General features: G+C 42.8%; 1 protein-coding gene and 1 long non-coding RNA gene across 6 annotated transcripts in view; one reads left to right on the top strand and one right to left on the bottom strand.

Moving 5' to 3' along the window:
* The window catches only part of FAM222B (family with sequence similarity 222 member B), a 64515-nt gene that overhangs the window by 2456 nt on the left and 35433 nt on the right, over nucleotides 1-26626 (bottom strand). For all 4 annotated transcript variants that reach the window (XM_082372736.1, XM_082372734.1, XM_082372737.1 and 1 more), the window contains one exon: nucleotides 7527-7648. In XM_082372736.1, coding sequence (XP_082228862.1) covers nucleotides 7527-7608 — 82 coding nt within the window. In that variant the 5' untranslated portion in view covers nucleotides 7609-7648. The remainder of the gene's footprint in view (nucleotides 1-7526; nucleotides 7649-26626) is intronic.
* LOC309618662 lies at nucleotides 9-25682 on the top strand. Of its 2 annotated transcripts, none has more exons than XR_014238578.1 (2): nucleotides 9-2429; nucleotides 22956-25682. It is a non-coding gene; the product is annotated as an uncharacterized lncRNA (long non-coding RNA). The 2 variants fall into 2 exon arrangements; XR_014238579.1 differs by lacking the exon at nucleotides 22956-25682 and adding an exon at nucleotides 4001-4247.

Raw genomic sequence — 26626 nt, forward strand, 5'->3', positions numbered from 1 at the left:
TAGAGAGAGAAGGGGAAGGAGAGCAAAGAAGGAGACGGAGCTCATCAGTGCCAAGCCAACCAGCCCTTCTAGATTTCCCATTTGAGGGCCTGAGGGGCAGGGCGAACTAAGCTGTCACCTCTAGTCTTCCACTGAGACGCAGCCTCAGCCCCCACAAAAACAAGCACTGCTCACATTTAGTGAGTACTTCTAATGGACCAGGTCTTGTGCTGAGTGACAGGCTATCTCAACGAATCCTTGCTACTGCTTTAGGAGGCAGGTACTATCATGGTATTCCCACTTTACAAATGAGGTCACTAAAGATCAGAATAGCAGAGCAACTTTCCAAAGTCTTGTATCTTAGAGAGCCAGAACTTGGCCAATTCTCACATGGAATTCTCTCCAAGTTCCTACCAGCCCATCCTGGCCTGAGGGTTGAAGGTTCTAAGCAGAGCTGTTTGTCAGGGCCCCTCAGTTCCTGCCCCATGACACCCTGGGGAAGAGGGTACCCAGAACGACTCCTCTACAGTCTGCAGTTGCCAGTGAGGCATCAACTTTCTCTCTGCCTTGGCAGCTGGGGCACCGTGCCGACTGGGTGGGCATCCTGGCGCAGCAGACAGGATGCTTCTTTTTCAGGGGCAGAGGAGTAAGCTGCCAACATCCCTTCCCCATCCCCAAGTCACAAGTTCACTTTTGTTTACAGCTTACTCTAAGCCTGACTGGGTGAAGATCAAAAGGCTTTATTTATTTCCTTGTGGGGGTGACAATAATGACAGGGCAGCAGGGAGGGAACTGAGGAGAAAGGATTCAGAGAATCTTTAAGTCCTGAGAGCCAAAAATAGTCTGTATTCGGCCCTTGTGAGCTGTCACTTTCCAAAATGAAAGAGGAAAAACCTGCCCTCTTTGGAGACTGCGGAAACACCGCTCAATGGGCCTCATTAATGCTAACAGTCTCTTTGTTCCCATCTCCAGTTGCCTCCCATCAGGGGGCTCCAGCGGATGTCGTGCTTCCATCAAAAAGGAAAAGGTTCTGAGAACAAGAGCTCTTTAAGGATGCCAGGCTCCTGGCAAGGGGTCTCTGCTCCCTCTCTCTGGGGAGGGTCTCCCCTGAGTATACACAGAAGGTGCTTAATAAAGGCTTGCTGAGTAAGTACACAGACTGCCCAGAGCAGAAAAAAAAGGGGACTGGCTGGGAGCCTTGGCTCAGCTAGCTGATTCCCTCCCTACTTCCTCCCCTTCTAGGGGGCAGCCAGGGCAGACCAAGGACTGAGCTGGCCAAATGCCTGGCTTGTGGCCTCAGCTGGCTTGGCCCAGAGTAGACCCCATTCAAAGTCATGTCGCTGGGCATCAACTGGAACAGAAGTAGTCTAGTGAGTGTGCTAGCAGGAAAAGGGCACAGCTGCCTGCGTTAGGTGACATTGCTGGTTGGCTGGCAGCAACTGCTTAGAAACTGCTGCTCTTGGAAGCAAGAAAAGAAAGCTCAAGTCCAGAAGAGGCAGAGGGATCCGGACCCATGCTCAGCAAGGTAGAACTTAGCAAAAAGGGTACAGAAAGGAAAAGGTTTGTGCTTTCAAACACGGGCACAATGCCTTGAACTTAGTAGGCACTCCCACATATTTAAGGTTCTGCTTTATTTACTGAGTACAGAATAGTTGCTCCGTCCATAAACGAAATGTTTGTAAGATGACTGATTTGAAGAAGGACTGATTTAGAAGGATGAATGTGACAGTGACAACTGAAGGCAGGAAAAAGAGGGAGGCAGAGAGGCCTGGAAGTCTCCCACCTACTAGGTAGCACTAGCTGGCAAGGAGGTCAAAGCCTGGAGAACAGAGTTCTGCGGCTTCTTATAAGCCACTGACCCTTAATAGGCTTCAGTCTCGACAAAGTGGGGCCATTTTCTGACCAGTTTTACATTCTCCTGGACAAGAAGACACCAAAAAAGTCTGGGATCACTGAAACATCTTCCCTAAACTCAAGGCACCAGAATTCCATTAGAAGCTGCCCTGGTCAGCCACTGTACTCTTGTGTGACTGATCAAAAACATGTGACATTCCTAGCTCAGTGTCTTCCTTACCCAGAGCAAACGTGTAGTAAGTGCTTGGTAAGTGTACTGCCTGACTGAACAACTGGGACTTGGCTGAGTAATGGGAGTCTGAAGCTGCTGGGTTTCAGTTCAGACAGGAAAGGAAGGTCCGCCCCTCCATGTTGGAAGAGCTTTCCTCCATGTTGATGGGCTCCTCTCTCTGAAGGTCAGGGAAGAGAGACTGGTACAGTGGCTTGCTGAATAATAGAGCTCCTTTGCTCCAAGTCAATATCAACTCTAAGGCTGGTTTTTTCTAGCAGAGGCAGAGGTATTGATGGCTTGGCCTCAATCAGAAGTGTGGAGTGGGACACTACACCCGATTAGCTCTCTCTGTGCTGCCTCCACTGATGTTGACAGTGGTGATGAGGTGAGGTGAGGTGAGGGGCGGGAAGGGTGGACACAGGCTACAGTATGTTAAGGAAGAATCTCAAGGATGAGATGAGCATATTGGACAAGAAAGAGGCCACATTCTGGGAATCCAACACCACCCACCTCATGTACCAGATTTCAGCCCAACCCTTAAAAAAGAGCCAAGTTTTCCTCAGTACTTTATCTCAGTCCCCACACAGGCACCCTGAAGCCTTTCTTTCTTCTGCATCATCTTCCTCTAAATGCACAGCTAACACAGATACTACAGCTTTGTAAGCAACTTATTTAAATATCTGGTACCAGTGCTGTCATTAATCGAGACGTAAGGCAGGGTAGAGAACAGGGACTCTGTGGCTAGAAAAAAGAGAGTTCCAGATTCGAGCACTGGCTTTATTATCTGACTACTCAGTCTCTCAGTCATTCCTCATTTATAAACAGGGATGATACCTGCTGTCTACCTCACAGAACTACTAAGATCAAGAGATCCAATGAATGGGAAATGCTCTGTGAACAGGAACTATGACTGTCCATAGTTATTATTCAAGGATAGCAGGTTTGGCTGAGTCTGCCCACAGACGGGACAAAGTAACCTGACCATGGAAGCCCTAACTGCAGTACCTCCTGAACTTGAGTCTGAGCATTACATGTAGTAGAGAAAGCGCTGCTGTCTATTCCAGGAACTGGGGGCATCTCCCTGAATCCAGGCTTCCCTGCAAGGACCTCCCTGTTTAACCTTCTGTTTTGAAGATCAAAAGACATGGGTGGCTTATGCAGCAGGAACCTCTAACCTGTGGAGAGACACAGGCAGTGTGTGTCAAATACAGGCTTTGGAGTCTGACCCAAGTGGGAGTTCTAGCCCAGTCACTGAATAGTAATGTGACACTGACAAACACTCTCATCCGAAAAGAAAGATAAGAGAGTCTCCCATATGGAATTATTGAGGAATGAATGAGAACATACATACAAATATTCAAGATAGTGCCTGGCATATGGTAAGCACTCAACAAATGTTAGCTAATGTTTCTGACATTTCTCTGTAGTTTATCCAGTCACTGGGCCAATTCACCATTTCCAGGTCTTTCCACTAGGGGGCGGATAAGCATACAGAGAAGTAGTAAAAGATTAATTTCGATACTTGCCCTAGGCCCCAAAACTCTACAATGAAAGAGGTCACAGTAACTGTCTAAAAGATGATGTGAGGACTCAGGGACCTTTGGTCATTTCAACCACTCTACCCAGAAATATTTATCAAGCCACCCTATTTATATACCTGACTGTGAGCTGGAAAAATAGGAGCAGATGCTTGGGGTTAATGAAGAAAAAAATGTTCAAAAACACATTTTCTGGGGAACTGGGAGAAGACGGGTCAGAGGAAAATAGATTTGCAAGTACAAAGTTCCAAAATGGCTGAGGTCTCTCAACGCAAATGACATTATGGAATAACAATCGAGAAAAGTGCTAGGAGGGCATCCACCTAACCACAACTGTGGTCTTCTACCAAGTACAGGACCCACCCAGAGGCAAGATGTCCTTTAATCCAGCCTGAACTATGGCAAATTATATTTCTAGGTTGGAAAATGCATTGTGATGATGTGATCCTATACATGTAGAAGAGGAAGGGGAGAAGAGAAAATGTTGGCGTTTGAAGGGACCAATCCTGTGACTCTGTACATAAGGCAGCTCAAGCCTGGGGAAAAGTGATTAGCCAGGTGACTGACAGTGTTGGGCCAAGAAGCCACATATGCCCTCTCCTGACCCCAGACCCATCTCCCCTGCCTTGAGCTGACTCTTACAATATAAAGTATATTAAGCTACACCCTCTTGCACTGTTGGTGGGAATGTAAACTGATACAGCCACTATGGAGAACAGTATGGATGTTCCTTAAAAAACTAAGAATAGAACTACCATAGGACCCAGCAACACCACTACTGGGCATATACCCTGAGAAAACCATAATTCAAAAACAGACATGTACCACAATGTTCACTGCAGCACTATTTACAACAGCCAGGACACAGAAGCAACCTAAATGTCCATCGACAGGTGAATGGATAAAGAAGATGCAGCACATATATACAATGGAATATTACTTAGCCATAAAAAGAAATGAAACTGAGTTATTTGTAGTGAGGTGGATGGACCTAGAGTCTGTCATACAGAGTGAAGTAAGTCAGAAAGAGAAAAACAAATACCGTATGCTAACACATATATATGGAATCTTAAAAAAAAAAATGGTTCTGATGAACCTAGGGGCAGAACAGGAATAAAGATGCAGACATAGAGAATGGACTTGAGGACATGGGGAGGGGGAAGGGTAAGCTGAGACAAAGTGAGAGAGTAGCACTGACATACATACACCACCAAATGTAAAACAGATAGCTAGTGGGAAGCAGCTGCATAGCATAGGGCGATCAGCTCGGTGCTTTGTGACCACCTAGAGGGGTGGGATAGGGAGGAGGGGAGGGAGGCGCAAGAGGAAGGGGATATGGGGATATATGTATACATATAGCTGATTCACCTTGTTATACAGCAGAAACTAACACAACATTGTAAAGCAATTATACCCCAATAAAGATGTTAACAATAAAAAAAAAAAGTATATTAAGCTATAAATATCAGTACCCCATCCCCTTACCAGATACGGAGTTCCGTGTTTTGAACATCTTTTAAGACCCTCCCTAGGATGAGGGCAGGGAAAGGCTGAATAGCAGTTACAAAACTGGTTTTAAGGTCTCTACAGCTGATAGGCCTGGGCTCTGAGCAGCTCCTTGGCTGCTGGTTTCCAAAGGAGACAGCTTATACTCCATCTCACCTTAATGGTAAATGCTTAATGCGAAGAGCTGTAAGTCACAAGACAGGATTTTCTTCTTCTTTTTTAAATTTTTGGCCACACTGTGTGGCCTGCAGGATCTTAGTTCCCCAACCAGGGATCGAACCCATGCCCCCTGCAGTTGGAAGCACGGAGTCTTAACCACTGGACGGCCAGGGAAGTCCCAGGATTTTTGTTTTCTTACACATTTTGGGAGAGGAAAGAAGAAAGTAAGTGGGCTTAAAAACACCACTGGGTTTTCTCCTCTGCAAAAGTTTAGGTGTAGTTAAGGAGAGCAACAAGAGAGTCAAAGGGATTCAAATACACTGTCCCCTAAACGGACAGGTAAGCCTGAAACCAGGGAAAAAGGAAACCTCAATTCCTGAATAGAGATTTGGGACAGTGGTTGGCAGAGGCTACTTGGGGACTGCTTTGGGGAGAAGGGCGTGAAGGTCCAAAGTCAGCAACTAAGATAAAGCTGCCAATTTGCCTTTCTTCCCAAACGGTTCAGCCCTTGATAGTACATCTCTGGGTGAAGCTGCCAGAGTGTGCTAAGGCGCCTAGGAGACGGTGAGCTGCTCTTTGTTATCTTGTTGCACGCTTCCGAGTACACTCCCTCCCCAGCTGTGTGCCTGGAAGTCTGGAACCAGTCACAATGCAGTGAGCATGCAGATTTGGGTGGCCAAGGAGCCCAGACAACTTCCTCACCCAATTATCATTTAGTAAGAGAAAAGCTGGGGAAGAGCTGGGACAGTAGAGCTGGCCTACTGTGTCAAGCAGCTGCAGAAGGAAGACTGTCACCTTCAGCTTTGTCATTACACAAGTTGGATTCACTGGCCAAATTCTAGAACTAGCCAGGCTCTGAGTCTTACTCTCCCTCAAAGAAAGGAAGTCAAGAGGCCAGACCATTTTTAACTTCTGAAGATGATCTCACAGAGCAGGGGGTGGCAAACTATAGCCTGCAAGCCAAAACCCAGCTGCTGTGCTTTTGTAGAAAGTTTTACTGGAGCATAGCCACACTCATTTGTTTACATACTGTCTACGGTTGCCTGTGCCCTACGACAGCTGAGGTGAGTGCATGTAACAGAGACCATATGGGCTGATCCACAAAGCCTAAAATATTTGCTATTTGACTCTTTACAGAAAAAGTTTGCCAACCTCTGTCATAAAGGATTCAGGTAAGGTGCTGAAGCTCCTTTTCTATTAAGGGGTAAGCCTAGATGCCTCATTGATTTTCCCTTTTTGCTCTGAAAGGAAAGTCTATTCCAAATTTAGGGCCATTTTTACACTTGAAGATGCCGTACATGGTAATAAGCCAGGAATAGACTCTTTTCCTTGCACATGATGTAGTACAGGGATAGAAGGTAGGAATCTGGGAAAATACAAAGTATAAAGCCCCAATTCCAGCCAACGTAAGACAGGAATCTAACAGTTCTCAAAAACTCCGTCTTGTAGCAAGTATATTAACAGGAACACGCCCAGAGAGACTGAGCAAGCTAGCTTCTTATCCGTTCTGGAAGCGAAAGCTTCTTTACTTGCTGTGAACTGAGGGCCACAGCTCAGAAGGCAGACAGAAAAGCCAAAGGGAACTGTCTATTTCCATGGCAGAGAGTGCTCAGAGAGCTCAACACAACAGAACAGTGGATACAGTTTGTTTCAGAGATACAGTAAGTAATCTGGACCGTGAGTTTTCATTCAGTTCCTCATGGGGGTTCAAATTGAAACACTCCTTTGATATATATCCTGTAAAACTCCTTACAGCCTTGTTGCTTAACAGATAACTATCAGCAACAATTAAAATTAAGATGATACACACTGGGGAACTCTAGTATTTAAGAGGATTTCTCAGGACTTCCCTGGTGGTCCAGTGGTTAAGAATCCGCCTTCCAATGCAGGGGACACAGGTTTGATCCCTGGTCGGGGGAACTAAGGCTCCACCTGCCACGAGGCAACTAAGCCTGCGTGCTCTGGAGCCCGCGCACCGCAACTACTGAGCCCGCGCGTCGCAACAAAGATCCTGTGTGCTGCAGTGAAGACCCAACACAGCCAAATAAACAGAATAACTAACTAAATTAATTAATTAAAAAAAAAGAGGCTCTCTCTAATCAGAGAAGTGTCTCACATTGTTGACAAGTTTTGCAGCTGCTTTCTTGCTGTCTGTGCTGAAGAATATCTTGGAGGTACCAAAATTCATGGTCAGTGTACCCCAAATGTGCCTCTGGTATAGCTCAAATGTAGGGAAAAAATAAAGGATCACATCCTTCCCTGGGATCCAGATTACTTACATTTCTGAAGTCCAGTGTTCATCTGCGTGTGAGAAAGAAGCTGAAAGGACAGGTCACCTGGCCCTGGTAGACAGGCTAGCATGGCAGACCAGCATCAACACAACATGAGGCAGTCACTCACACTGTAATGACAAAAAAACAAGGTCATGGAACACAAGGCAACTCACTCAAGGAAGATTATCAGGGACATCAGATACGAGCAACAGTGGTCCAGGTTTAGACAGATAAACAATTTAATTAGTAGCATGTTGGTTGAAAATATATCTATGTCTTTATCTGTAGCACAATTTGCTCTCAACTATTACTATGGCTCAAATATTTCAGTCAGCACAGATGCTTGGGTGGGAAAAATAAAAACTAGAAAATACCTATCCACACAAACGATTGAAGGTCTTTATGTTCACAAGCTATAGATGCACTCGTTTGGCATTTGCATTTCCTGTAGACTGCCTCTCCGTACTGCTTTTGGGTAAGCCCATGTGGCTGCCAGATAAACGGCATGCTGGCTTTCATCTGTGCCCCAGCTGAGGCAGGAGCAGAAAGGCTAGGGCACAGTCTAACTGAGGTGAAGGAAAAGATGATTTCTCCCTGAAAACAGAACAATGTTCCTGAAGAGAGCTCGCCCTCATAGGGCCTGGCTCAGTCTATTCACAGCCTTGGCTGGGGGCTGGGGCAGTCAGACATCTCCAGAGACAGTATACAGTATATGAGTTGCAAAGGCACCCAAAGTCCAACTTATGACCCCGGTAATCTGAACTTATTTTTTTTTTTTTTTTTTTGGCCACACCACATGGCTTGCAGGATCTTAGTTCCCTGACCAGGGATTGAACCTGGGCCCTCAGCAGTGAAAGGGCAGAGTCCTAACCACTGGACCGCCAGGGAATTTCACCTGAACTTACTTTTAAAAAGAAGGAACAAAAGCATCCTAAGAGACAAATTAACTACTATTAAAGCAAACTCTGTTTGTATATTTCTAGGGATTCACCTTCTTATTGCCATTCACACAATTAGACCTCCAGAACCCAAAAAAAGAAAAAAATTGCTTTGCTCCCAGGGTAAATCAAGGAGGTGGTAGGCTGCCAGCAGCCCTCTTTGGGCAGGCAATCCTGACATTGTATCAAGATGGCATGGTTTCATCAGTGAAGCCTTCCAACAAGAGGTATACAGCCAAAGCAAGCAGAGACACTGATGTAGCCTTCTGTAGGGAAGGAAGCCTTGTCAACAATGCAAGCTCCCTGTGTACCAAGGACCAAGCTTTTTCCCAAACAACTATAATGTACTAAAACACATTAAATTCCTTTCCCATACTGCAAACCCCAGAAATCAAGGTGGCATATTAAGGCTTTAGATCACAACAAAAGAGGAATGGGGGAAAGCTCAAATGTTAAACAAAGACCACAAAACCTCTTTCTTTCCCTTAGAGGGCCCTCTCAAGTATGTGAAACTACTTTGTAAAGATGAGTATCAGAGAGCTCCAGCTGGAAAGGCCAGGTAGCTGAAAAGATACTTTGTAAAAAAGGCTACTCAAACTGTGTCTAAGATAGCAAGTGCAGAAAGAACTGAAGAGTGAATGCCTCAATGAAAATGGAGCTGCCCCAGAGTTCTGGCACAGATTCAGTCTTTTCAGGTCTCTGGTGGGTGGGATGACAGTATGAACACAGTGTGTCAACTGCAGTGCCTCAAGAAATAAAAAGTCTTCTGTTAGGGTCAAATGACTGAGGTACTGCTCACAACCCTTCCCTTGTGAATGCTGATCTCTATTTAATAACCTCTCCCCTATGGTCCTAATATAGCTGAGGGCAAACTCCAAGGAAAGGAAGAGAATTAACAAATACTGGAGCCTAATATTGTGAAATGGACTGTGTGAGGGGCTTTAGTGGCATTTTCTTATTTATTTATTTAGGTATGTATGTATGTATGTATGTCTGCCTGCGTTGGGTCTTCATTGCAGCGAGCGGGGGCTACTCTTCGTTGCAGTGTGCGGGCTTCTCACTGCCAGTGGCTTCTCTTGTTGCGGAGCACGGGCCCCAGGAGCGCGGGCTTCAGTAGTTGTGGCGCACAGGCTTGGTTGCTCCGCGGCATGTGGAATCTTCCTGGACCAGGGCTCGAACCCGTGTCCCCTACGATGGCAGGCAGATTCTTAACTACTGCGCCACCAGAGAAGTCCTAGTGATGTTTTCTTAATTACGTCTCCCAACCTTTCTTGGAAGTAGGCAATAAATTCACTTGTCATCTCATCATCTCTAGCCTGGATTACTACAATAGCCTTCCAAATGGTCTCTCTGTTGCACCCTTGCCCCATCACCCAATCTATTCTCCACATAGCAGCCAGAGTAATTTATTTTTTTTAATTGGAAATCATATCAGCTCAAAAATCTCCAATGACTTGCCATCTCACTTAGAATAAAATACAAAATCCTAACGTGGCCCACAAGGCCTTCCATGATCTGTTACATGATCATTACCTCTCTGACCTCATCCTCTAACCTCCCCTGCCCCTCTTGCTGACTCTACTTCCAGCCATAGTGGTCTCCCTGGAGCTCTTCCAACGAGCCAAGCACACCCCCACCTCCAGGCTTTGTAATTCACCTGGAAAGCTGAGATACTGTGACTATGGAGGTACAAAAAACACATTCATTCAGCTCTCTTGCAGATACACTCTCTCCCTGTACTTTCTGGAAGGAACCAATCTATGAATGATCACTGTAATCTCTGATATACCTAGTAAATCTTGATGCCTTGCAACCAAGAAGAGACGAGTGGAAGTTGTGTATCCTAAGAGTTGACTATAACATACTGCCTTTCAAGTCACAACTCTGGATTTCAAGAGGCAGAACAGGGGGCTTCCCTGGTGGCACAGTGGTTGAGAATCTGCCTGCCAATGCAGGGGACACGGGTTCGAGCCCTGGTCTGGGAAGATCCCATATGCCGCGGAGCAACTAGGCCCGTGAGCCACAACTACTGAGCCTGCGCATCTGGAGCCTGTGCTCCCAACAAGAGGGGCCGCGATAGTGAGAGGTCCGCGCACCGCGATGAAGAGTGGCCCCCGATTGCCGCAACTAGAGAAAGCCCTCGCACAGAAACGAAGACCCAACACAGCCAAAAATAAATAAATACAATTAATATAAAAAAAAAATAGAGGGACTTCCCTGGTGGCGCAGTGGTTAAGAATCCCTCTGCCAATGCAGGGGACACGGGTTCGAGCCCTGGTCCCGGAAGATCCCACATGCACAGGAGCAACTAAGCTCATGCGCCCCAACTACTGAGCCTGAGCTCTAAAGCCCGTGAGCCACAACTACTGAAGCCCACGAGCCAAGAGCCTGTACTCTGCAACAAGAGAAGCCCCCAACCACAATGAGAAGCCCGAGCACTGCAACGAAGAGTAGCCCCTGCTTGCCACAACTAGAGAAACCCCACGCGCAGCAAGGAAGACCCAACGCAGCCAAAAATAAATTTATTAAAAAAAAAAAGAGGCAGAACAGGAGAGAATTAAGCCAGTTAAACTGTGGCAAAAGGCATTAATGGATTTACTGACAGCAAACAAAGGAACAAAAATAAGAGGTGAATTCTGTAAAGACTCCAGAAAGTCAGTTTTTAGTTTGGGCAGGAAGAAGTAAATGAATAAGAAAGACACCAGAGCTTGGGACCCTCTATGATTATGTTCCCAACCAGAATCACCCAGCAAGTCTAGAATACTCTTGAGCTCTTACTGGCATTAACTGGGCTGCTAAGAGTACAGCCCTTAGTTTGTGAACCTTTCTTTAAGAGTTCTGCCATCCTTAATCTTCAAGCCCCTTGAGCAGTTTTACTGTAGTCAAGAATCAGATTCTGCCAGGGCAGGGAAGGCAGAGAATGTGGCAAGGTCACGAAGGTTGTGATGAAACAGGAAGGAAGCAACTTCCTTCCACAACCCATTCTAGAAAGCAGGGATGCATAGTATAAAGCACTCCTCTGGAGGCTTGACAGCTGAGCACAAGCCTTTTATTTAAAAATTTCAAACCACCCACACATTTTGATTACCATCTGGCTTTTTCTTAAACGTTAAATTCCAATACAATTTACAGCTGATATTTCCAGAAGCACAATTAGACCAAGAAATCAACATGAGCTCTACCTTCTCTGAAAGGGCCTCAAAATTCAAGTCCAGACTACTGAACAGAATCAAGTAGTAACCTGGTGCTCAGACCAAATGAGCTGCAGACGCCACAGAGAAAGAAAAAAGATCTTGGCAGAGCCTCTCTGGGAGCTCTCAGACAGCTTTCCCACCACCAGCTGGTCTGCTGCCTAAGTAGGGGGACGACAGTATAACCATGAGCACAGAACTAAGGTGTCCAGACTCTCCTGGGGCATTTGCACAAGTGCTAGCTTCTCCCAGACTACCTCTAATTAAGGAACAAAAAAACCCTGTCCCCACTGAGAAAATTCAAAAGGACTTTCATCCATGCCCCCCACCTCCCCCGCCCCACTGAGACTGACAGAGGTTTTATTAAGAGCTGTGATGTTACACTCTCTGCTTTCCTGGGTGGCATCTGATAAAGGACCATCTCTGCCTTAGGACAGGTTTCTGCTAGTAGGAAAACCTCCACTGTCTGTACTGTTTGTCCCTGTTTATGCTTACGACCACTGAAGGGTAGAAAAGGAGGAAAAGGAAGACTCCTCTTCATATTTTTTTAGTGAGAAAAGGAAGGGAGAGAAAATAAAATGCTAGCAAAGATATTTTTACTTGGGGGCTGGGGGTGAAGCGATCTAGAGTAATCACTTCCCAGCATAGTCTCCCACTCACACCCTAGCGCCTTCCAGTACCCTTCTTTGCCAAGTCTCTCTCCTGCTTTCCTTTTCCTTCCCTGCCTTCAACCCCACCTTCAAAAAGAACCCCCCACTACCGCCACAAAAAAAAGGTTGACTAGCCCAATTTCTGATTCATGCTGTGGTTCAAAATTTTAAACCTGCCATTTATGGACTTTAATTAAAAAATGAAATTGAGAGCAGTGCCATCTCTGAAATACCAAGTAAAAAAAAGAAATGTTATGCCCCATGTAATTTGACTCCACTTTATAAAATATACCCAACAGTGAAAATCCTAAGCACATGCATCTTAAGAGAATATGATTAACACTGAGAAACTACATTAATTAAAAGAGTCATCACTATCTCTGATTAATAAGCCTTCTCATCCATGAGGTAAAAGGCTTATCTGAAAACACTACTTTTCAATAGTGGGGGTAGAAGTTTTATCCTACTGTTTCCCATTCTTTTACTCCTGGGGCCCAAGAAATTAGGTTAAAACCTAACGGAAATACTGCTCTGGGGAAAATAAACAGGGTCAAGGATGGCAAATATTACATGTTTATCAAATCAGACTCTGCAGAATCAGTCATCTTATGGTCTGTGTCAATGAAATAATCTATTCAACCGGTAATTTTTGTCAGTCCAGGTAACTGTGAACTTCCAGCTACCTTGTACTTTTCACTATTTACCCAATCTGAATAACAGTCATTGCTCAAAGGCATCTTTCTTCTCTATCTTTAACTCAATACGGGACTTAAAGTCACTTATAACTGTAACCTCACAACTCTGGGCTGGGAGAAAGAGCAGGAGAGAAAGATGGATGTTCACTCTGGACTAACTTTGTTGAAAGCCCAGAACTATCCCTGCTGCAAACCATCTCCACATAGCTCAACACAGAGGCTCAAGGGGTTTGGAAACATTATTTCTTTTTTTAAAAATTTATTTATTATTTTTAAATTATTTATTTATTTATGACTGCGTTGGGTCTTCGTTGCTGCGCACGGGCTTTTCTCTAGTTGCGGAGAGCAGGGGCTACTCTTCGTTGTGGTGCGCGGGCTTCTCATTGCGGTGGCTTCTCTTGTTGCGGAGCACGGGCTCTAGGTGCACGGGCTTCAGTAGTTGTAGTTCGTGGGCTCTAGAGTGCAGGCTCAGTAGTTGCGGTGCACGGGCTTAGGTGCTCAGCGGCATGTGGGATCTTCCCGGACCAGGCCTCGAACCCGTGTCCCCTGCATTGGCAGGTGGATTCTCAACCACTGCGCCACCAGGGAAGCCCTGGAAACATTATTTCTAACTACCCTTTAAACCCATCACAACAGGTCCTGTTCCTATTCTGTTTCCCACCCCCACCCTGGTCCCTAAAGGTGCTTTCTCTGCCAGTGCTTTCTTTAGCATGAATACTCTTTCCTAGATCCTCTTATTATTTATTTCATCTATGACCCAGTGCTTTCTCCTGAATTTGTTATTCAGGTCCTAGGAAAGTATTTGCCCTGGACATTCTAACCTTTCAACTCGAGTGTGAGCTTCCAAAGACTGTCTTTTATTTATCCTTCCAAGTTACAGGGTCAGAAATGAGATTATTCATGTAACAGACATTTAATAAATATTACTGGCTCACATTCCAGAAGAATAGCAATATACTTTAATCCCAGGCTCTGGAATTCATCTGAATTTAGGTCCTTGAAACACATGGATAATACAAGTGCCAAAAAGTGTCCATGCCCGTGTGTGCACAGGTGCCTTTACTCTGAGAGTGAGAGAGCAGAGGAGACAAAAACTGCCTAGGTACTTTAAAAAAAAAAAAAAAAAAAAAGGCCCAGGTACTACTTTTGCATTGTATTGAAAAGTATCCTTTGGGACTTGCCTGGTGGTCCAGCAATTAAGACTCCATGCTTCCACTGCAGGGGGCCAAGTTCGATCCCTTGTCCGGGAATTAACACCCCACATGCAGTGCAGCAAGGCCAAAAAGTAAAAAAAGAAAGAAAAAAGAAAAGTATCCTTTGGCTTCTGTACTTTCATCCCCATTAGGTAGAAATCAGTGTTCCTAAAAATGTGAAATGCAGGCTGTGTTCATTGCAAGCCGCTAAATCAGAATTTGCAATTTTTCATTATCGTATGTAATAGCCTTCAGTTTCCTATCAGGGTTGTATCACTATAACTTAAGCTGAACAATTTTAGAAAGGTAGACTGACCTTTGTATTTAACCACATTCATAATCACAAGCAGAGCTCTCAAGCTGGGTAGAATTTTACTCATAAGTACCTGGGACTGTGCCCAGCAAGACAATGAGAATAACAAGAAACCAGAAGAAACCACTTCCTTGAGATAATACACAAATATTGGATTTTTACCTTTTACAATTTCCTGTAGAAACTTGTATCAAATCAGAAAGTTTCTGATTATTACTCAGATTAAATATATGTTAACAAATAACCTATAATTATGTGGCAGTTTTTAATCTTCAAAGCCCGCATCGCACATGAGTCCATGAAAAGCTGCCAGAGAAGCACAGATCTCACACCCAGATGGGGAAACTGAGGCATAAGAGCTAATCATTAAAAAAAAAAAAAAAAGGAAATCTGTAGGAAAGATATCAAAGTTGGGTGCAATTTTAAGACTCACGGTGTCTAAAAAGCCTTTTAATAGGCCTTGACTGAGCCCCAAACAAGTCAGATCATAGACAGGTATTCATTCTGGTAAAAATGAAAAAGGCAGTTCCTCAGTATAGCTTCTGTAATTTTACAGATCAAAGACACAACATGGAAAAAGAATTTGAAGAATTTAGCAGGCTGTTAAAAAACGTTGGCAAGCATGTGTTTAAAGAACATCTAAATGAGTTGCTTACTCACGCCCTTTCTCCTCCCCTCACCTGCACAGAGGTCGCATTCTCTAGTCACTCCCTTGCCTCAGAATCACCTCACCAGAGTAGGCCCCCTAACTCAGTCTAGAGTCTGGTTTTCAAGTTTAAAGGGTGACAGAAATTTAAGAGACTTAAGGTCATTTAGAAAGCCTGCTTCATTTTCTTAAAAAATGTGTTTTATTGAAGTTGATTTACAACATTGTGTTAATTTCTGCTGTACAGCAAAGTGATTCAGTTATACATATATATATATTCTCTTTCATATTCTTTTCAGTAGGACCTTGTTGTGTATCCAGTCTATATTTAATAATAGTTTGCATCTGCTAATCCCAAACTCCCAGTCCATCCCTCCCCCACACCCCCCCTTGGCAACCACAAGTTTGTTCTCTATGTCTGTGAGTCTGTTTCTGTTTCGTAGATAAGTTCATTTGTGTCATATTTTAGATTCCACATATAAGTGATATCGTATGGTATTTGTCTTTCTTTTCTTTATTTTTTTTTTTTTTTTTGGCCAAGCTGCATGGCTTGCAGGATCTCAGTTCCCCAACTAGGGATCAAACCCGGGCCACGGCAGTGAAAGCCCAGAATCCTAACCACTAGGCCACTAGGGAACTCCCCTTGTCTTTCTCTTTTTGACTTACTTCACTTAAGCATGTAATCTCTAGGTTCCTCCATGTTGCTGCAAATGGCATTATTTCACTTTTTTATAAGCCTGCTCCATTTTGAGTATGTAACTACATGACATTATTCTTTTTTTTTTTAATAAATAAATTTATTTATTTATTTTTAAATTTTTGGCTGCATCAGGTCTTCGTTGCTGTGCACAGGCTTTCTCTAGTTGTGGTGAGCGAGAGTTTCTCATTGCAGTGGTTTCTCTTGTTTCGGAGCATGGGCTCTAGGCGCGTGGACTTCAGTAGTTGCAGCACGCGGGCTCAGTAGTTGTGGCGCATGGGCTTAGTTGCTCTGCGGCATGTGGGATCTTCCCAGACCAGGGCTCGAACCCGTGTCCCCTGCACTGGCAGGCGGATTCTTAACCACTGCACCACCAGAGAAGTCCCTACAAGGTATTATTCTAAAACAAATCTAGATGAGAGTGTTTGGGTCTATGTGTGCTTCTGTTTCCTCACCCCGGTGCCAAGGTGTCTTCTTTTCTGGGTCTAAAGTGCCTCATCCAAGCTCACTGCTGGGTTTAGAAATTTCAAGAGACATTTATAAACCCATATTTTTGCTATGTAATGAGTAACACTGATTTATACTGCCTAAGAGAGTAGTTTGTCAAAACTGCAGAGAATGGTTTTAATGAAATTTTGAAGAGGTGTTGAAGAGTTATGAATGGAAGCAGTGAAAGGAGACAGGATCCACAGCAACATCTGAATGCATGTGCGTGGACTGAAGACACAACTCCCACCAAAGTCGTTGGAGAAATATAAGCAAGTACTAAACATATAAAGAAATGGTGCAACTATCTAATATTTAAAGAAATGTAAATTAAATAGAATGACATTTTATTTTTTGATTAAAAATTGACAAACATGTTTGAAAAAAAATCTAGAACACACTGAGTCAAGGATACACTGAAGAGTCACTAAAGTGAGATGCTGACACATTCTTTCTAGAAATAAATATGAAGTTTTAAAAATATTCATACTCTTGATATGGTAACTACACTTCTAAAGTCTAACTTAAGGAAATAATCAGAAATGTAAACAAAGATTTCCATACAACTCTCTTCACTGTAGTATGGTTCATAATTGTGCAAAAACTCCAACAATCTAAATGTCCAAAAGTAAGGAAATCGTTATATAAATTATGGGCTATTCATCTAATAAAATTAGTATGAGCCTCCCAAATTAAAAAATATATATTGTTAAAAAATATCTAAGGACAAAAAAATGCTTATAATATAAATGCTGGGTTAAAAGAGTATATATAGGGCTTCCCTGGTGGCGCAGTGGTTGAGAATCTGCCTGCCAATGCAGGGGACACGGGTTCGAGCCCTGGTCTGGGAAGATCCCACATGCCGCGGAGCAACTGGGCCCGTGAGCCACAGCCACTGAGCCTGCGCGTCTGGAGCCTGTGCTCTGCAACAAGAGAGGCCGCGACAGTGAGAGGCCCGCGCACCGCGATGAAGAGTGGCCCCCACTCGCCTCAACTAGAGAAAGCCCTCGCACAAAAACAAAGACCCAACACAGCCAAAACTAACAAAAAAAAAAAAAAAGAAGTGTGTATATATATATATATATATATATATATATATGGTATAATAATAATTTTGTAAAATTTATTATATATACATAAAAATTATGAAGTCATTTGTATTTGACCATTAAATGCATTACAGCACTTTTGTGGGGATAAATTCTCATTCCTGGACTATCTAGTTCAGGATAACATTCTACTTAGCTTTCATTTCTTGAATATAAAACGAACAGAGCCAAGAAAGTAACTTAGGAAAAAACTGGGTGGCAAGGGCAGTCATTTTCTCATAAGTTTTCAAAAGGGGAAAACTCACATATAGATAAGTGTCAAGTGCAGCTCAAATCACCTGAAGAAATCTGGATTAACAAGAGGCAAAACATCAAAGTGGTTAAGAGACAAGACTGAGTTTGACTCTCAGCTCTGCTGCTTACCAGCTATGTGACCTTGGGAAAGAAACAACTTCATCTGTGAAATGGACCTAGTTCATGGGATTGTTGTAAGAATTAAATGAGTTTAATATACTCAAGTGCTTAGGGCACCGGTGCCTGAACATTATTCAAATGTTGGCTCTTACCACTTTCTTAATCTATCAAAATCCAGGTCACTTTTTATTTTCCCAACACAACTAAACCACCACCTTACATTTTATAGTTCTTTATACTCTGAAACACGTTTGCATACAGTATTTCACTTGAAATTTAAAACAATCTTTTAATCTATATGGAATAAGTATCATTCCCTTTCCACAGATTAGCAGGTTTAGAAAGATTAGGTAACTTGTCTAGTGATATGTAGCTGGGATAGTGGACCTCATATAGAGTCTCTGTCATAACTTCTAGACTTGTGGCTCATTCCATTAGACAAGTATTTTCTAATCTGTAGGCTGTGACCAGCCTTTAAAAAAAAAAAATCACAGAGTAACAGTAAGAATGCTTATTGTTTCATGACTCTATTCCAGCTATTTAAATTATGTGTGTATTTACTGGGATGCAGTCTTTATTGTGGGCACAGATGAAGATGTTCGAAAAACACTGCCCTATACCACGGCTGCCTCTCAAGTCAATATTTATTAAGTACCTATCATAGCCCTCTTCCTACACTATTATATACAACAAAAACATACAATTCTAAGCCATGGTTTTGTTTTTTAAGTGTAATTATCGACTTTCCTATGGATTTGGGGAACTACCTGTCCCACGTCAGCACTTCGCTCTGTAACTCTATTATACTATTATACTCTGTAACTCTTCGGCTAGCCTAACACTTTGGAATCAGCTTTTAGTGAAAATTCCTTTTTAAAAAAAGGGGCGGGGCAGCAACTATAACCAAGGTAAGACTGCATTGGGAAAGTGACTACATAAAGGCAAAGAAACGCTTTAAGTTCGAGTGGTCAGACTTTCTTCCCCAGGGGAAAGCTCTATCATTCACACTGAGGAAACTGTATCAGAGAATACTACAAGTAATGATCAAACACAGTTATCTCTCATTCTCAATCCTCGTACAGAAAACTCTTCCCTTCCTATTCTCATGCTCTTTCCTGAATGTGAGAAGTAAACCTTGACTAACTCTGAACGTACTCTCAACTCATACCTTTTCCAAGTCAGTTTCCATTTTGGACACGCCTACTATGACGGAAGCTGGGCATCACACAGCCCACCAAGGTCTCTGACAGGAAGCATCCCTCTGCTCTTTAAGATGTTCTAAATTTGGGGGGGTGAAAAGGAGCTCACGCTTTTCCATGGCTATGCATCTACTATTTCCACCATATATTCATTTGGTCTGTTACCTTCTTAGAACTAGTTCTCTGTACACAATACCTTGAGCTTATGTGCCTTAGATTTCTAGTGTAGAGTTTCAGTAAGGCTAGTAAATTCAGTGCAGGTAGGGAATGAAGTTATGCTTATAGTAAACACATCACCCTTCACTGTATTAGTATTATTAGGGTTAGTTTGGCAATAGGCAGATTTTAAGGTAATAGGACAAGGCATGATTGATACACTAATACGTTCTGTTCATTTAGGCCCTTCCTTCTGCCCCAGCCTGAGTAAAGGACAGTGAGGAATTCTGATGTATAACAACTTTGGGGGAGGGTTTCTATAGCCTTAGTGAAAATCAAAAGATCTTGCCTTGCCATTTCACTAAGACTCACTATCACTTGAAGCTTTATGGCTCACACTCCACATATCCAAGGAATTACCAGGCTTCTGAAGCTAAAGGTGTTTCTGAAAGCAGGAGAGGCTGATAAACCTCAAAAGGACCCAGGAACTGAAAGCTTACTGAGGAAGAGGAGCAACACCTCCCCCCATACCCTGCAAACTACCACAACTGGCTAATGAAATTCAGAATACTGGCTATATCCACAGGAAGACTAGAGAACAGAGAGACAGTCCCTTCCCTGCTGGAAGAATACTTTGATAGCTAGAGTAAACACCCACAGAAATAAGATTCTGAACTTAGCTTCAGGAGGCTTCCTCATTTCAGGAACTGCCTTAGGAAACAAAACAAAAACTAACAAAGTAGTTTTAAATTTTTCAAGGACTCAAAGTACTACAGCTCACTCACAGATCAACCCATCAGCAGACTGGCCCTGAGAAATTCCATAATCATTCATCATTGTTGTATGTCAGTGTGTGACCGGTTCTAACTGGTCAAATATGTGTCTTATACGAAATATTAAGTGCCACCCAAACAAAGCAATTTAACTCAAGATTACTTTAGCATTGAGTGAATCAGGAAAAAGTGTATAAATACACATTTTATCTTACCGATGTCTAAATGATCTGTCTTCCTTTATCTCAAAGATGCCTCAAAGAAATGGCTAACACTACACAAATTAACATTTTATAGACAGTGGCAGAAAACAAGTTCACAGCTCTTCTATTCCTGGTACATGCCTCCTTTACTCAGTGTACCTATTCACTGTCCTAATTTCAACTCTGTCAACTTCTCGCTCTGGGGTCTCCCTCACCAACTAAGTGTCCTAACCAACTTTCACCCAATTCCCTCTGTTTCAACTGGATTAGAAAGAGAAGGTACCCAAACAGAGTACAGAGTGCGGAGGGTATCCACAAAGTTGAGGGTGGGGAGCCCTGATGTGGGGAGCCAGAACCCAAGTGGTGTGAGAACATCCCCAGAGGGGATGGATGCAGCGACTGCTTCCCATTCAATAACAATGAGCCCCAACCGGGTCTGCTCAGATCTTGGCTTCTAAATACTAAATCCTCCACTAACAGGAACAAAGGCTCCTTGGAGAAATGGCTGAGGCAGAGAAAGTACTAGATGAGGCTGGCACATACTACTGTGCAGGAAAGGAAGTGCTCAAAGAATAATAGTGACATGTCAAAGAACACAGAAGCTACAGGATGCTCAACTGGTGAGGGAAACTCCAGAAAGATAAGTTTACACAGTAGTAATTAGAGGGAACAGAGAATGGATGCACTGAGTGAAGGAGGCATATACTAGGAATAGAATAATTAGAAACTTTTTTTCCTACCACTGTTCAAAAGATGTTAGTTTGGGTTAGTGTCAGCCAAACCTTTGAAATAAAAGGACAGCAAATCACTTGGGCATCTTTAAGGGTTAAACATATAGTTATGTATTTTTTTTTCCTGATTTACTGGCAAAATCTGGGATAATTTGAACATCAAAGTAAATAAAGATAACAGATTAAATTTAATAAAATGTAATAAGTTGAATAAAATAGGAAATCATGAGTCCATACTAATATAAACAAACTAGTAAACTGAAAGGCTTAAGAGGAAAAGGATATTTGCATGGTATCAAATTGTCTCCTCCCAAAATACTTAGTAATTACAAAGGGAAAAAAGAGTAACTTTACACTGGAAATGCCTAGCAGGCACCACCTTAACCAAGTGATCAAACATTCCCAGTAACTGGACAAATAAAAATTCTGCACTTCTTGAAATTATGCAGTGAAGAACAGAGCATCACTCTTGCGATATTCCTGTTAAAGATATATAACCTAAACTAAACACGAGGAACCATTAGACAATCCTAAATTGAGGACTTTCTACAAAATAACTCAGTAGTGTCAAGGTCGTGAACATCAAAGAAGGCCTAAAAAACTGTTCCAAATTGAAGGAGACCAAGAAGACATAAGAAATAAATGCAAGGTATGATCCTCAACTGGACCCTTTTTGTAATAAAGAACATTACTGGTACAGCTAGCAACATTTGAGGGGTGTCTGAGAATTATATGATGGCAATCTGTCAATGTTAACTTCCTGATTTTGATGGCTGAATTGTGATAATGTTGGAGAATGTTCTTGTTCGTAGAAGATAAACACCAAAGTATTCAGGATGATGATGCATCAAGTCAGCAACTTATTCTCAAATGATTTAAGGAAGAAAAATATTCTCTGTACTGTACTTGCAGCTTTTCTATAAATTTGAGATTGTTTCCAAATTTTTTTTTTTTTTTTTTTTTTTTTGGCTGCGCTGGGTCTTCATTGCTGCGTGCTGCCTTTCTCTAGTTGTGGCGAGCGGGGGCTACTCTTCATTGCGGTGTGCAGGCTTCTCATTGCGGTGGCTTCTCTTGCTGTGGAGCACGGCCTCTAGGCGTGTGGGCTTCAGTAGTTGTGACACACGGGCTCAGTAGTTGTGGCTCGCGGGCTCTAGAGCACAGGCTCAGTAGTTCCGGCACACGGGCTTAGTTGCTCCGCAGCACGTGGGATCTTCCTGGACCAGGGATCGAACCGGTGTCCCCTGCATTGGCAGGCGGATTTGAACCACTGCGCCACCAGGGAAGTCCCTGTTTCCAAATTTTTTACTAAAATTGTTAAAACAAACAAAAAAAACAAGATAGCAGTGTTGAAATCTGAAGGGGGGGGTGTGGAGATCATAAAGAAGAGTTGAAAAGAGTGGTCTGTTAGAAACCATTCTCATTTTATCTCAACGCAGGTGACATCTCTGAATTGGTGAGTGCCGACACTGGGGTTCTTGCCTTCTCGAATAGGTTTCCTGTATCTTTCTGCCTCATCAACTTCTAATTTCTTTTCAGCACTTATCTGAATAACATTTTCTCCTGTGCCTGCACTTCAAATTCTCTCCCAACCTCCACTCTGTTCTGGCAATGCTTCCACTAAGTGGCTTTCATACAACTCTCTTACCCTAAAGATGGAAAATTTCACCTTTAGAAAGGTTCCAAAAGCAATGTCTTATCCTGAAGGAGGCACTATTAATGACTCTCGTTTCTTTAGGCCTGACATTCACTAACATCTCCATCAAGTTCATGTTTTAGTAAGAGTTTTTCAAGGCCTTTTCTTCTAAACACATATAACCTATGCTCCAAGGGAAAGCCTTGTTATATCTTCCAGACTGTAACAGGGTTTTGACACTCTTTCCTCCCACTACACAAAAAGTTTCAAATGACATCATAAGCTTTATCTCCAGACTTCCTGAAATGTAGCAACTATAACTAGCTTCTCTACTTTCACACCAGCAGCAGCTGGCAGGCAGAGTCTTGGTTATTCTACAGCAGAAAGGTTTTCAGTAACAATGAAGAGCTTTGAAGCAGTACAAAGATGATGTTTATCACTCATCCTTTCCTCTTCTTTCCTATTTAGGGTGATCATGGAAGTTTTGGAAGAGGAATAACTATATTATAGCCTGTCTCCAAGCAGCCATGAACTTTCTCCCCCCCACACCCTTTTTTTTGGCTGTGCCACGCGGCTTGTAGGATCTTAGGTCCCAGACCAGGGACCAGGGATTGAACCCGGGCCCATGGCAATAAAAGTTCCAAGTCCTAACCACTGGACCGCCAGGGAATTCCCCTTCCCTTACTTTAAACAAACACTAACAAAAGCATACTCTTAAAATGCATGGCCATACTCTTTGGCAACTTATCCTCAACAAAATTTTTATGCAGCCACATCCATGAAAATATCTAAGGAGATTGACAGGCCCTTGGGAAGAGAGCCTAGCAACAAAGGACACTAAGGTGAGCAACAACATCCAGAATGAAAGCAGCAGCAAGTCACCTAGAGATCAAGGAACAGCCCTAGCTGGAATCAGCTTCACTCTTCTCGTGTTAAAGAGAGAAAATTTTGCTTACAAGCCAATTCAGGGTAACCATCAAACAACAACAGAGAAAGAGGAAATAGCAAAGGAACTTCATCATCTTTAGAGAAAGACAAACTATTTCCTTTTGTTTCTTCCCTCTTTCTCTACCTAGCAAGGATTGTTTCCAAAGACATTATGCAACTTTCTTTTAAAAATCACAAACTAAAATTCCTATAGAGCTAAAGAAACGTGTCCTCAGTGTCATACTGACTTTATTTTTTTAATTTTTAATTTATTATTATTATTATCTTTTTTTTTTTTTTTGGCTGTGCTGGGTCTTCATTGCTGCGTGCGGGCTTCTCTAGTTGCGGCGCGCGGGGGCTACTCTTCGTTGAGGTGCTCAGGTTTCAATAGTTGCAGCGCATGGGCTCAGTAGTTGTGGCTCACGGGCTCTAGAGCACAGGCTCAGTAGTTGTGGCACACAGGCTTGGTTGCTCCGTGGCATGTGGGTTCTTCCCGGACCCGGGATCAAACCCGTGTCGCCTGCATTGGCGACACTGGCACAGGGGGATTCTTAACCACTGCGCCACCAGGGAAGTCCCCATACTGACTTTAGTGCCCAAAAGTTTTCTTTTGCACTTTTAGTGCAAGCAGAGGACTAAACTGCACCTTGCTAATTACTATAATCTTACAATAAGCACATACTCTTGTGAATGACATTTAGTTCCATCTCAGTCTATTCTCCCATGATAAGCATCAATGAACTCAAGGATATGATGTCAGAATATAAAAAGCCATTAAGGCTGCTCCTCATAGATTCTTTTAAAATATGATCCTACACAGCTCTTCAAAAGAAGGACAATATGTTTTAATTCTGACATGGATTTTTACAATGCTTTGACCTCCTATCTAAAAGAAGTCTGGAAAAATAAGTAACTGCAGTGGAGTGAAACATGTCACTCCGGTTATTAAAATCCATCAAGTTCATACTTCAGCCTTAGGATAACTACAGCCAAAAAACTGACTCGCAAGTAATTATCACCACTGTCTGCAATAAAAGTTAATTGGACACAATTGAACTAACGCCCTAGTCATAGGGAAGCTGCAACTGGAGAAGAGCCCACTCCTCCTGCTCCTTCAATCTGCAAATGAAACTGCTAATGATAATCTGTGGACAAACAAGAAATTGCTCTCATGGCTTCCCCACTGCAAATCACTCAGCAATTCCAGCTAATGCCCAGGCATGTTGGGCCAAGAGAAAAATCATTAACCAACACTTCCTTGGATAAAGATGAATTTTAACAATAACCAAGCCTATTAAGGCTGAGAGTTGCTGAGAACTGTTAACTTTCCCTGGACACCCTAAGTAAAGCAATGTGGCCTGATCTCCACACCTTAGTACTATACACGAGATGTGCCCTGTGCCACTAGCATGTGGTAGTAAGAAGAGACATTATGCAAGGCTGGGAGCTACTGTTACACAAATAATTTATCTTCTTGTAAGAGAATCCTGGGTAATCTCATTTTTAGACAGGCAAATGGCATTGCAGATCTGCTTCAATAGCAAAGATTAAATCGCTTCTGAATTGACTTTGGAGTTGATAGATTCCTGCTGCCTGACTCATCTGCCTTCAATTCTGGACAAGAACTGTGCCCTTTCCCCTGGAATTAGTATCAGACTCTCTGCTTTTCAATTCTGTCTACAGCCCAAGAGACTGAGACTCCTAAGGGTATTATGGCATCTTGGGTAGCCACTCTTACAAAAGGGGAAAATTGTGGTCTTTATATCTACAATGACCTGTAAAGTGAGCAGGAGGCAGTAACCTCCTGAGGTGACAGAAGGTAAAAGAGAAAAACAAGTACAAAGTGCTACCTCTGCTTATTTTTTCTTAGGTGGTCTGGGCTCTATCCCAGCAAGGAGGTGGCTAGAGAAATTACTAATGCAATCAGAACCATCCCCAAGGAAGCAGCTGGACCAACTGTCCATTTGGTATACTTTTCAATAAAAGTTATTTTGGAAGGTTGCAGTTTACTTCCTCTAGTCATCAAAATACATTTTCCGATGTGAAATATGGAAAAGCCTAAGAATAGCTCATCCAGTATGTAAAAAAGAGAAGGATCTAGAAACTGTAATATGGATAGTAAAGTGAAACAGGAGTTTAACCTGAAAAAGAGGACACGTAGTAGGAACGTCATTCATTCATTCATTCATTCACTGGGCACCTATGATACACTAGGCACTATGGTAGTAGTAGTACTATGTATTAAGAATACAGATATGGCAGACAAAACCTTGATGAGGTATGTGATTAATGTGATCATTTCATAATATATACAAATATCAAATCATTATGTTGTACACATGAAACTAATATCATATTGTTTATCAATTAAACCTCAGGAGGGACTTCCCTGGTGGTTCAGTGGCTAAGACTCCACACTCCCAATGCAGGGGACCCAGGTTTGATCCTTGGTCAGGGAACTAGATCCCGCGTGCTGAAACTAAGAGTTCATATGCCGCAACTGAAGATCCTGCATGCCGCAACGAAGACCCAGCACAGCCAAGTAAATAAATAAATAAATAATTTTAAAATAATAAATAAATAAATAAACTTCAGGAAAAGAAGGACGGAAGGAAGGAAGGAAAACAGAGCTGTTTGAAAACCCAAATAATGAAAAAAATACTCCCAGGAAACAATGAGAAAGATGGGAGAAAACAATATGGGTCATTGAAGGCTGAGCAAGAATTTACCAGATTGAGACAGGTAGGCCACTCTACACAGAGAAAACTAGCATAATGCAAGGCATGCAGTTGTAAAACTAACTGGCTTGTCTGGGGAACCACAAGTGGTCTGGTATGGAGAGGAGAGTGTCGGGTGTATGGGCTAAACCTGGAGATGAGCCTGATGTGTTAAATTATGAAGAGCCTTATATTTTATACTAGAGGGACAGAATAGCAGATTAAAAATAAATCAGCAGGGGCTTCCCTGGTGGCGCAGTGGCTAAGAATCCGCTTGCCAATGCAGGGGACACGGGTTCGAGCCCTGCTCCAGGAAGATCCCACATGCCGTGGAGCAACTAAGCCCGTGTGCCACAACTACTGAGCCCGCACACCTAGAGCCTGTGCTCTGCAATAAGAGAAGCCACTATAATGAGAAACCCACACACAGCAACGAAGACCCAACGCAGCCCAAAAAAATTAAAAATTAAAATAAATAAATAAATCAGCAGAAAA

This window comes from Balaenoptera borealis (genome assembly GCF_965194805.1).
Source record: "Balaenoptera borealis genome assembly, chromosome: 20".
NCBI lineage: Eukaryota > Metazoa > Chordata > Mammalia > Artiodactyla > Balaenopteridae > Balaenoptera > Balaenoptera borealis.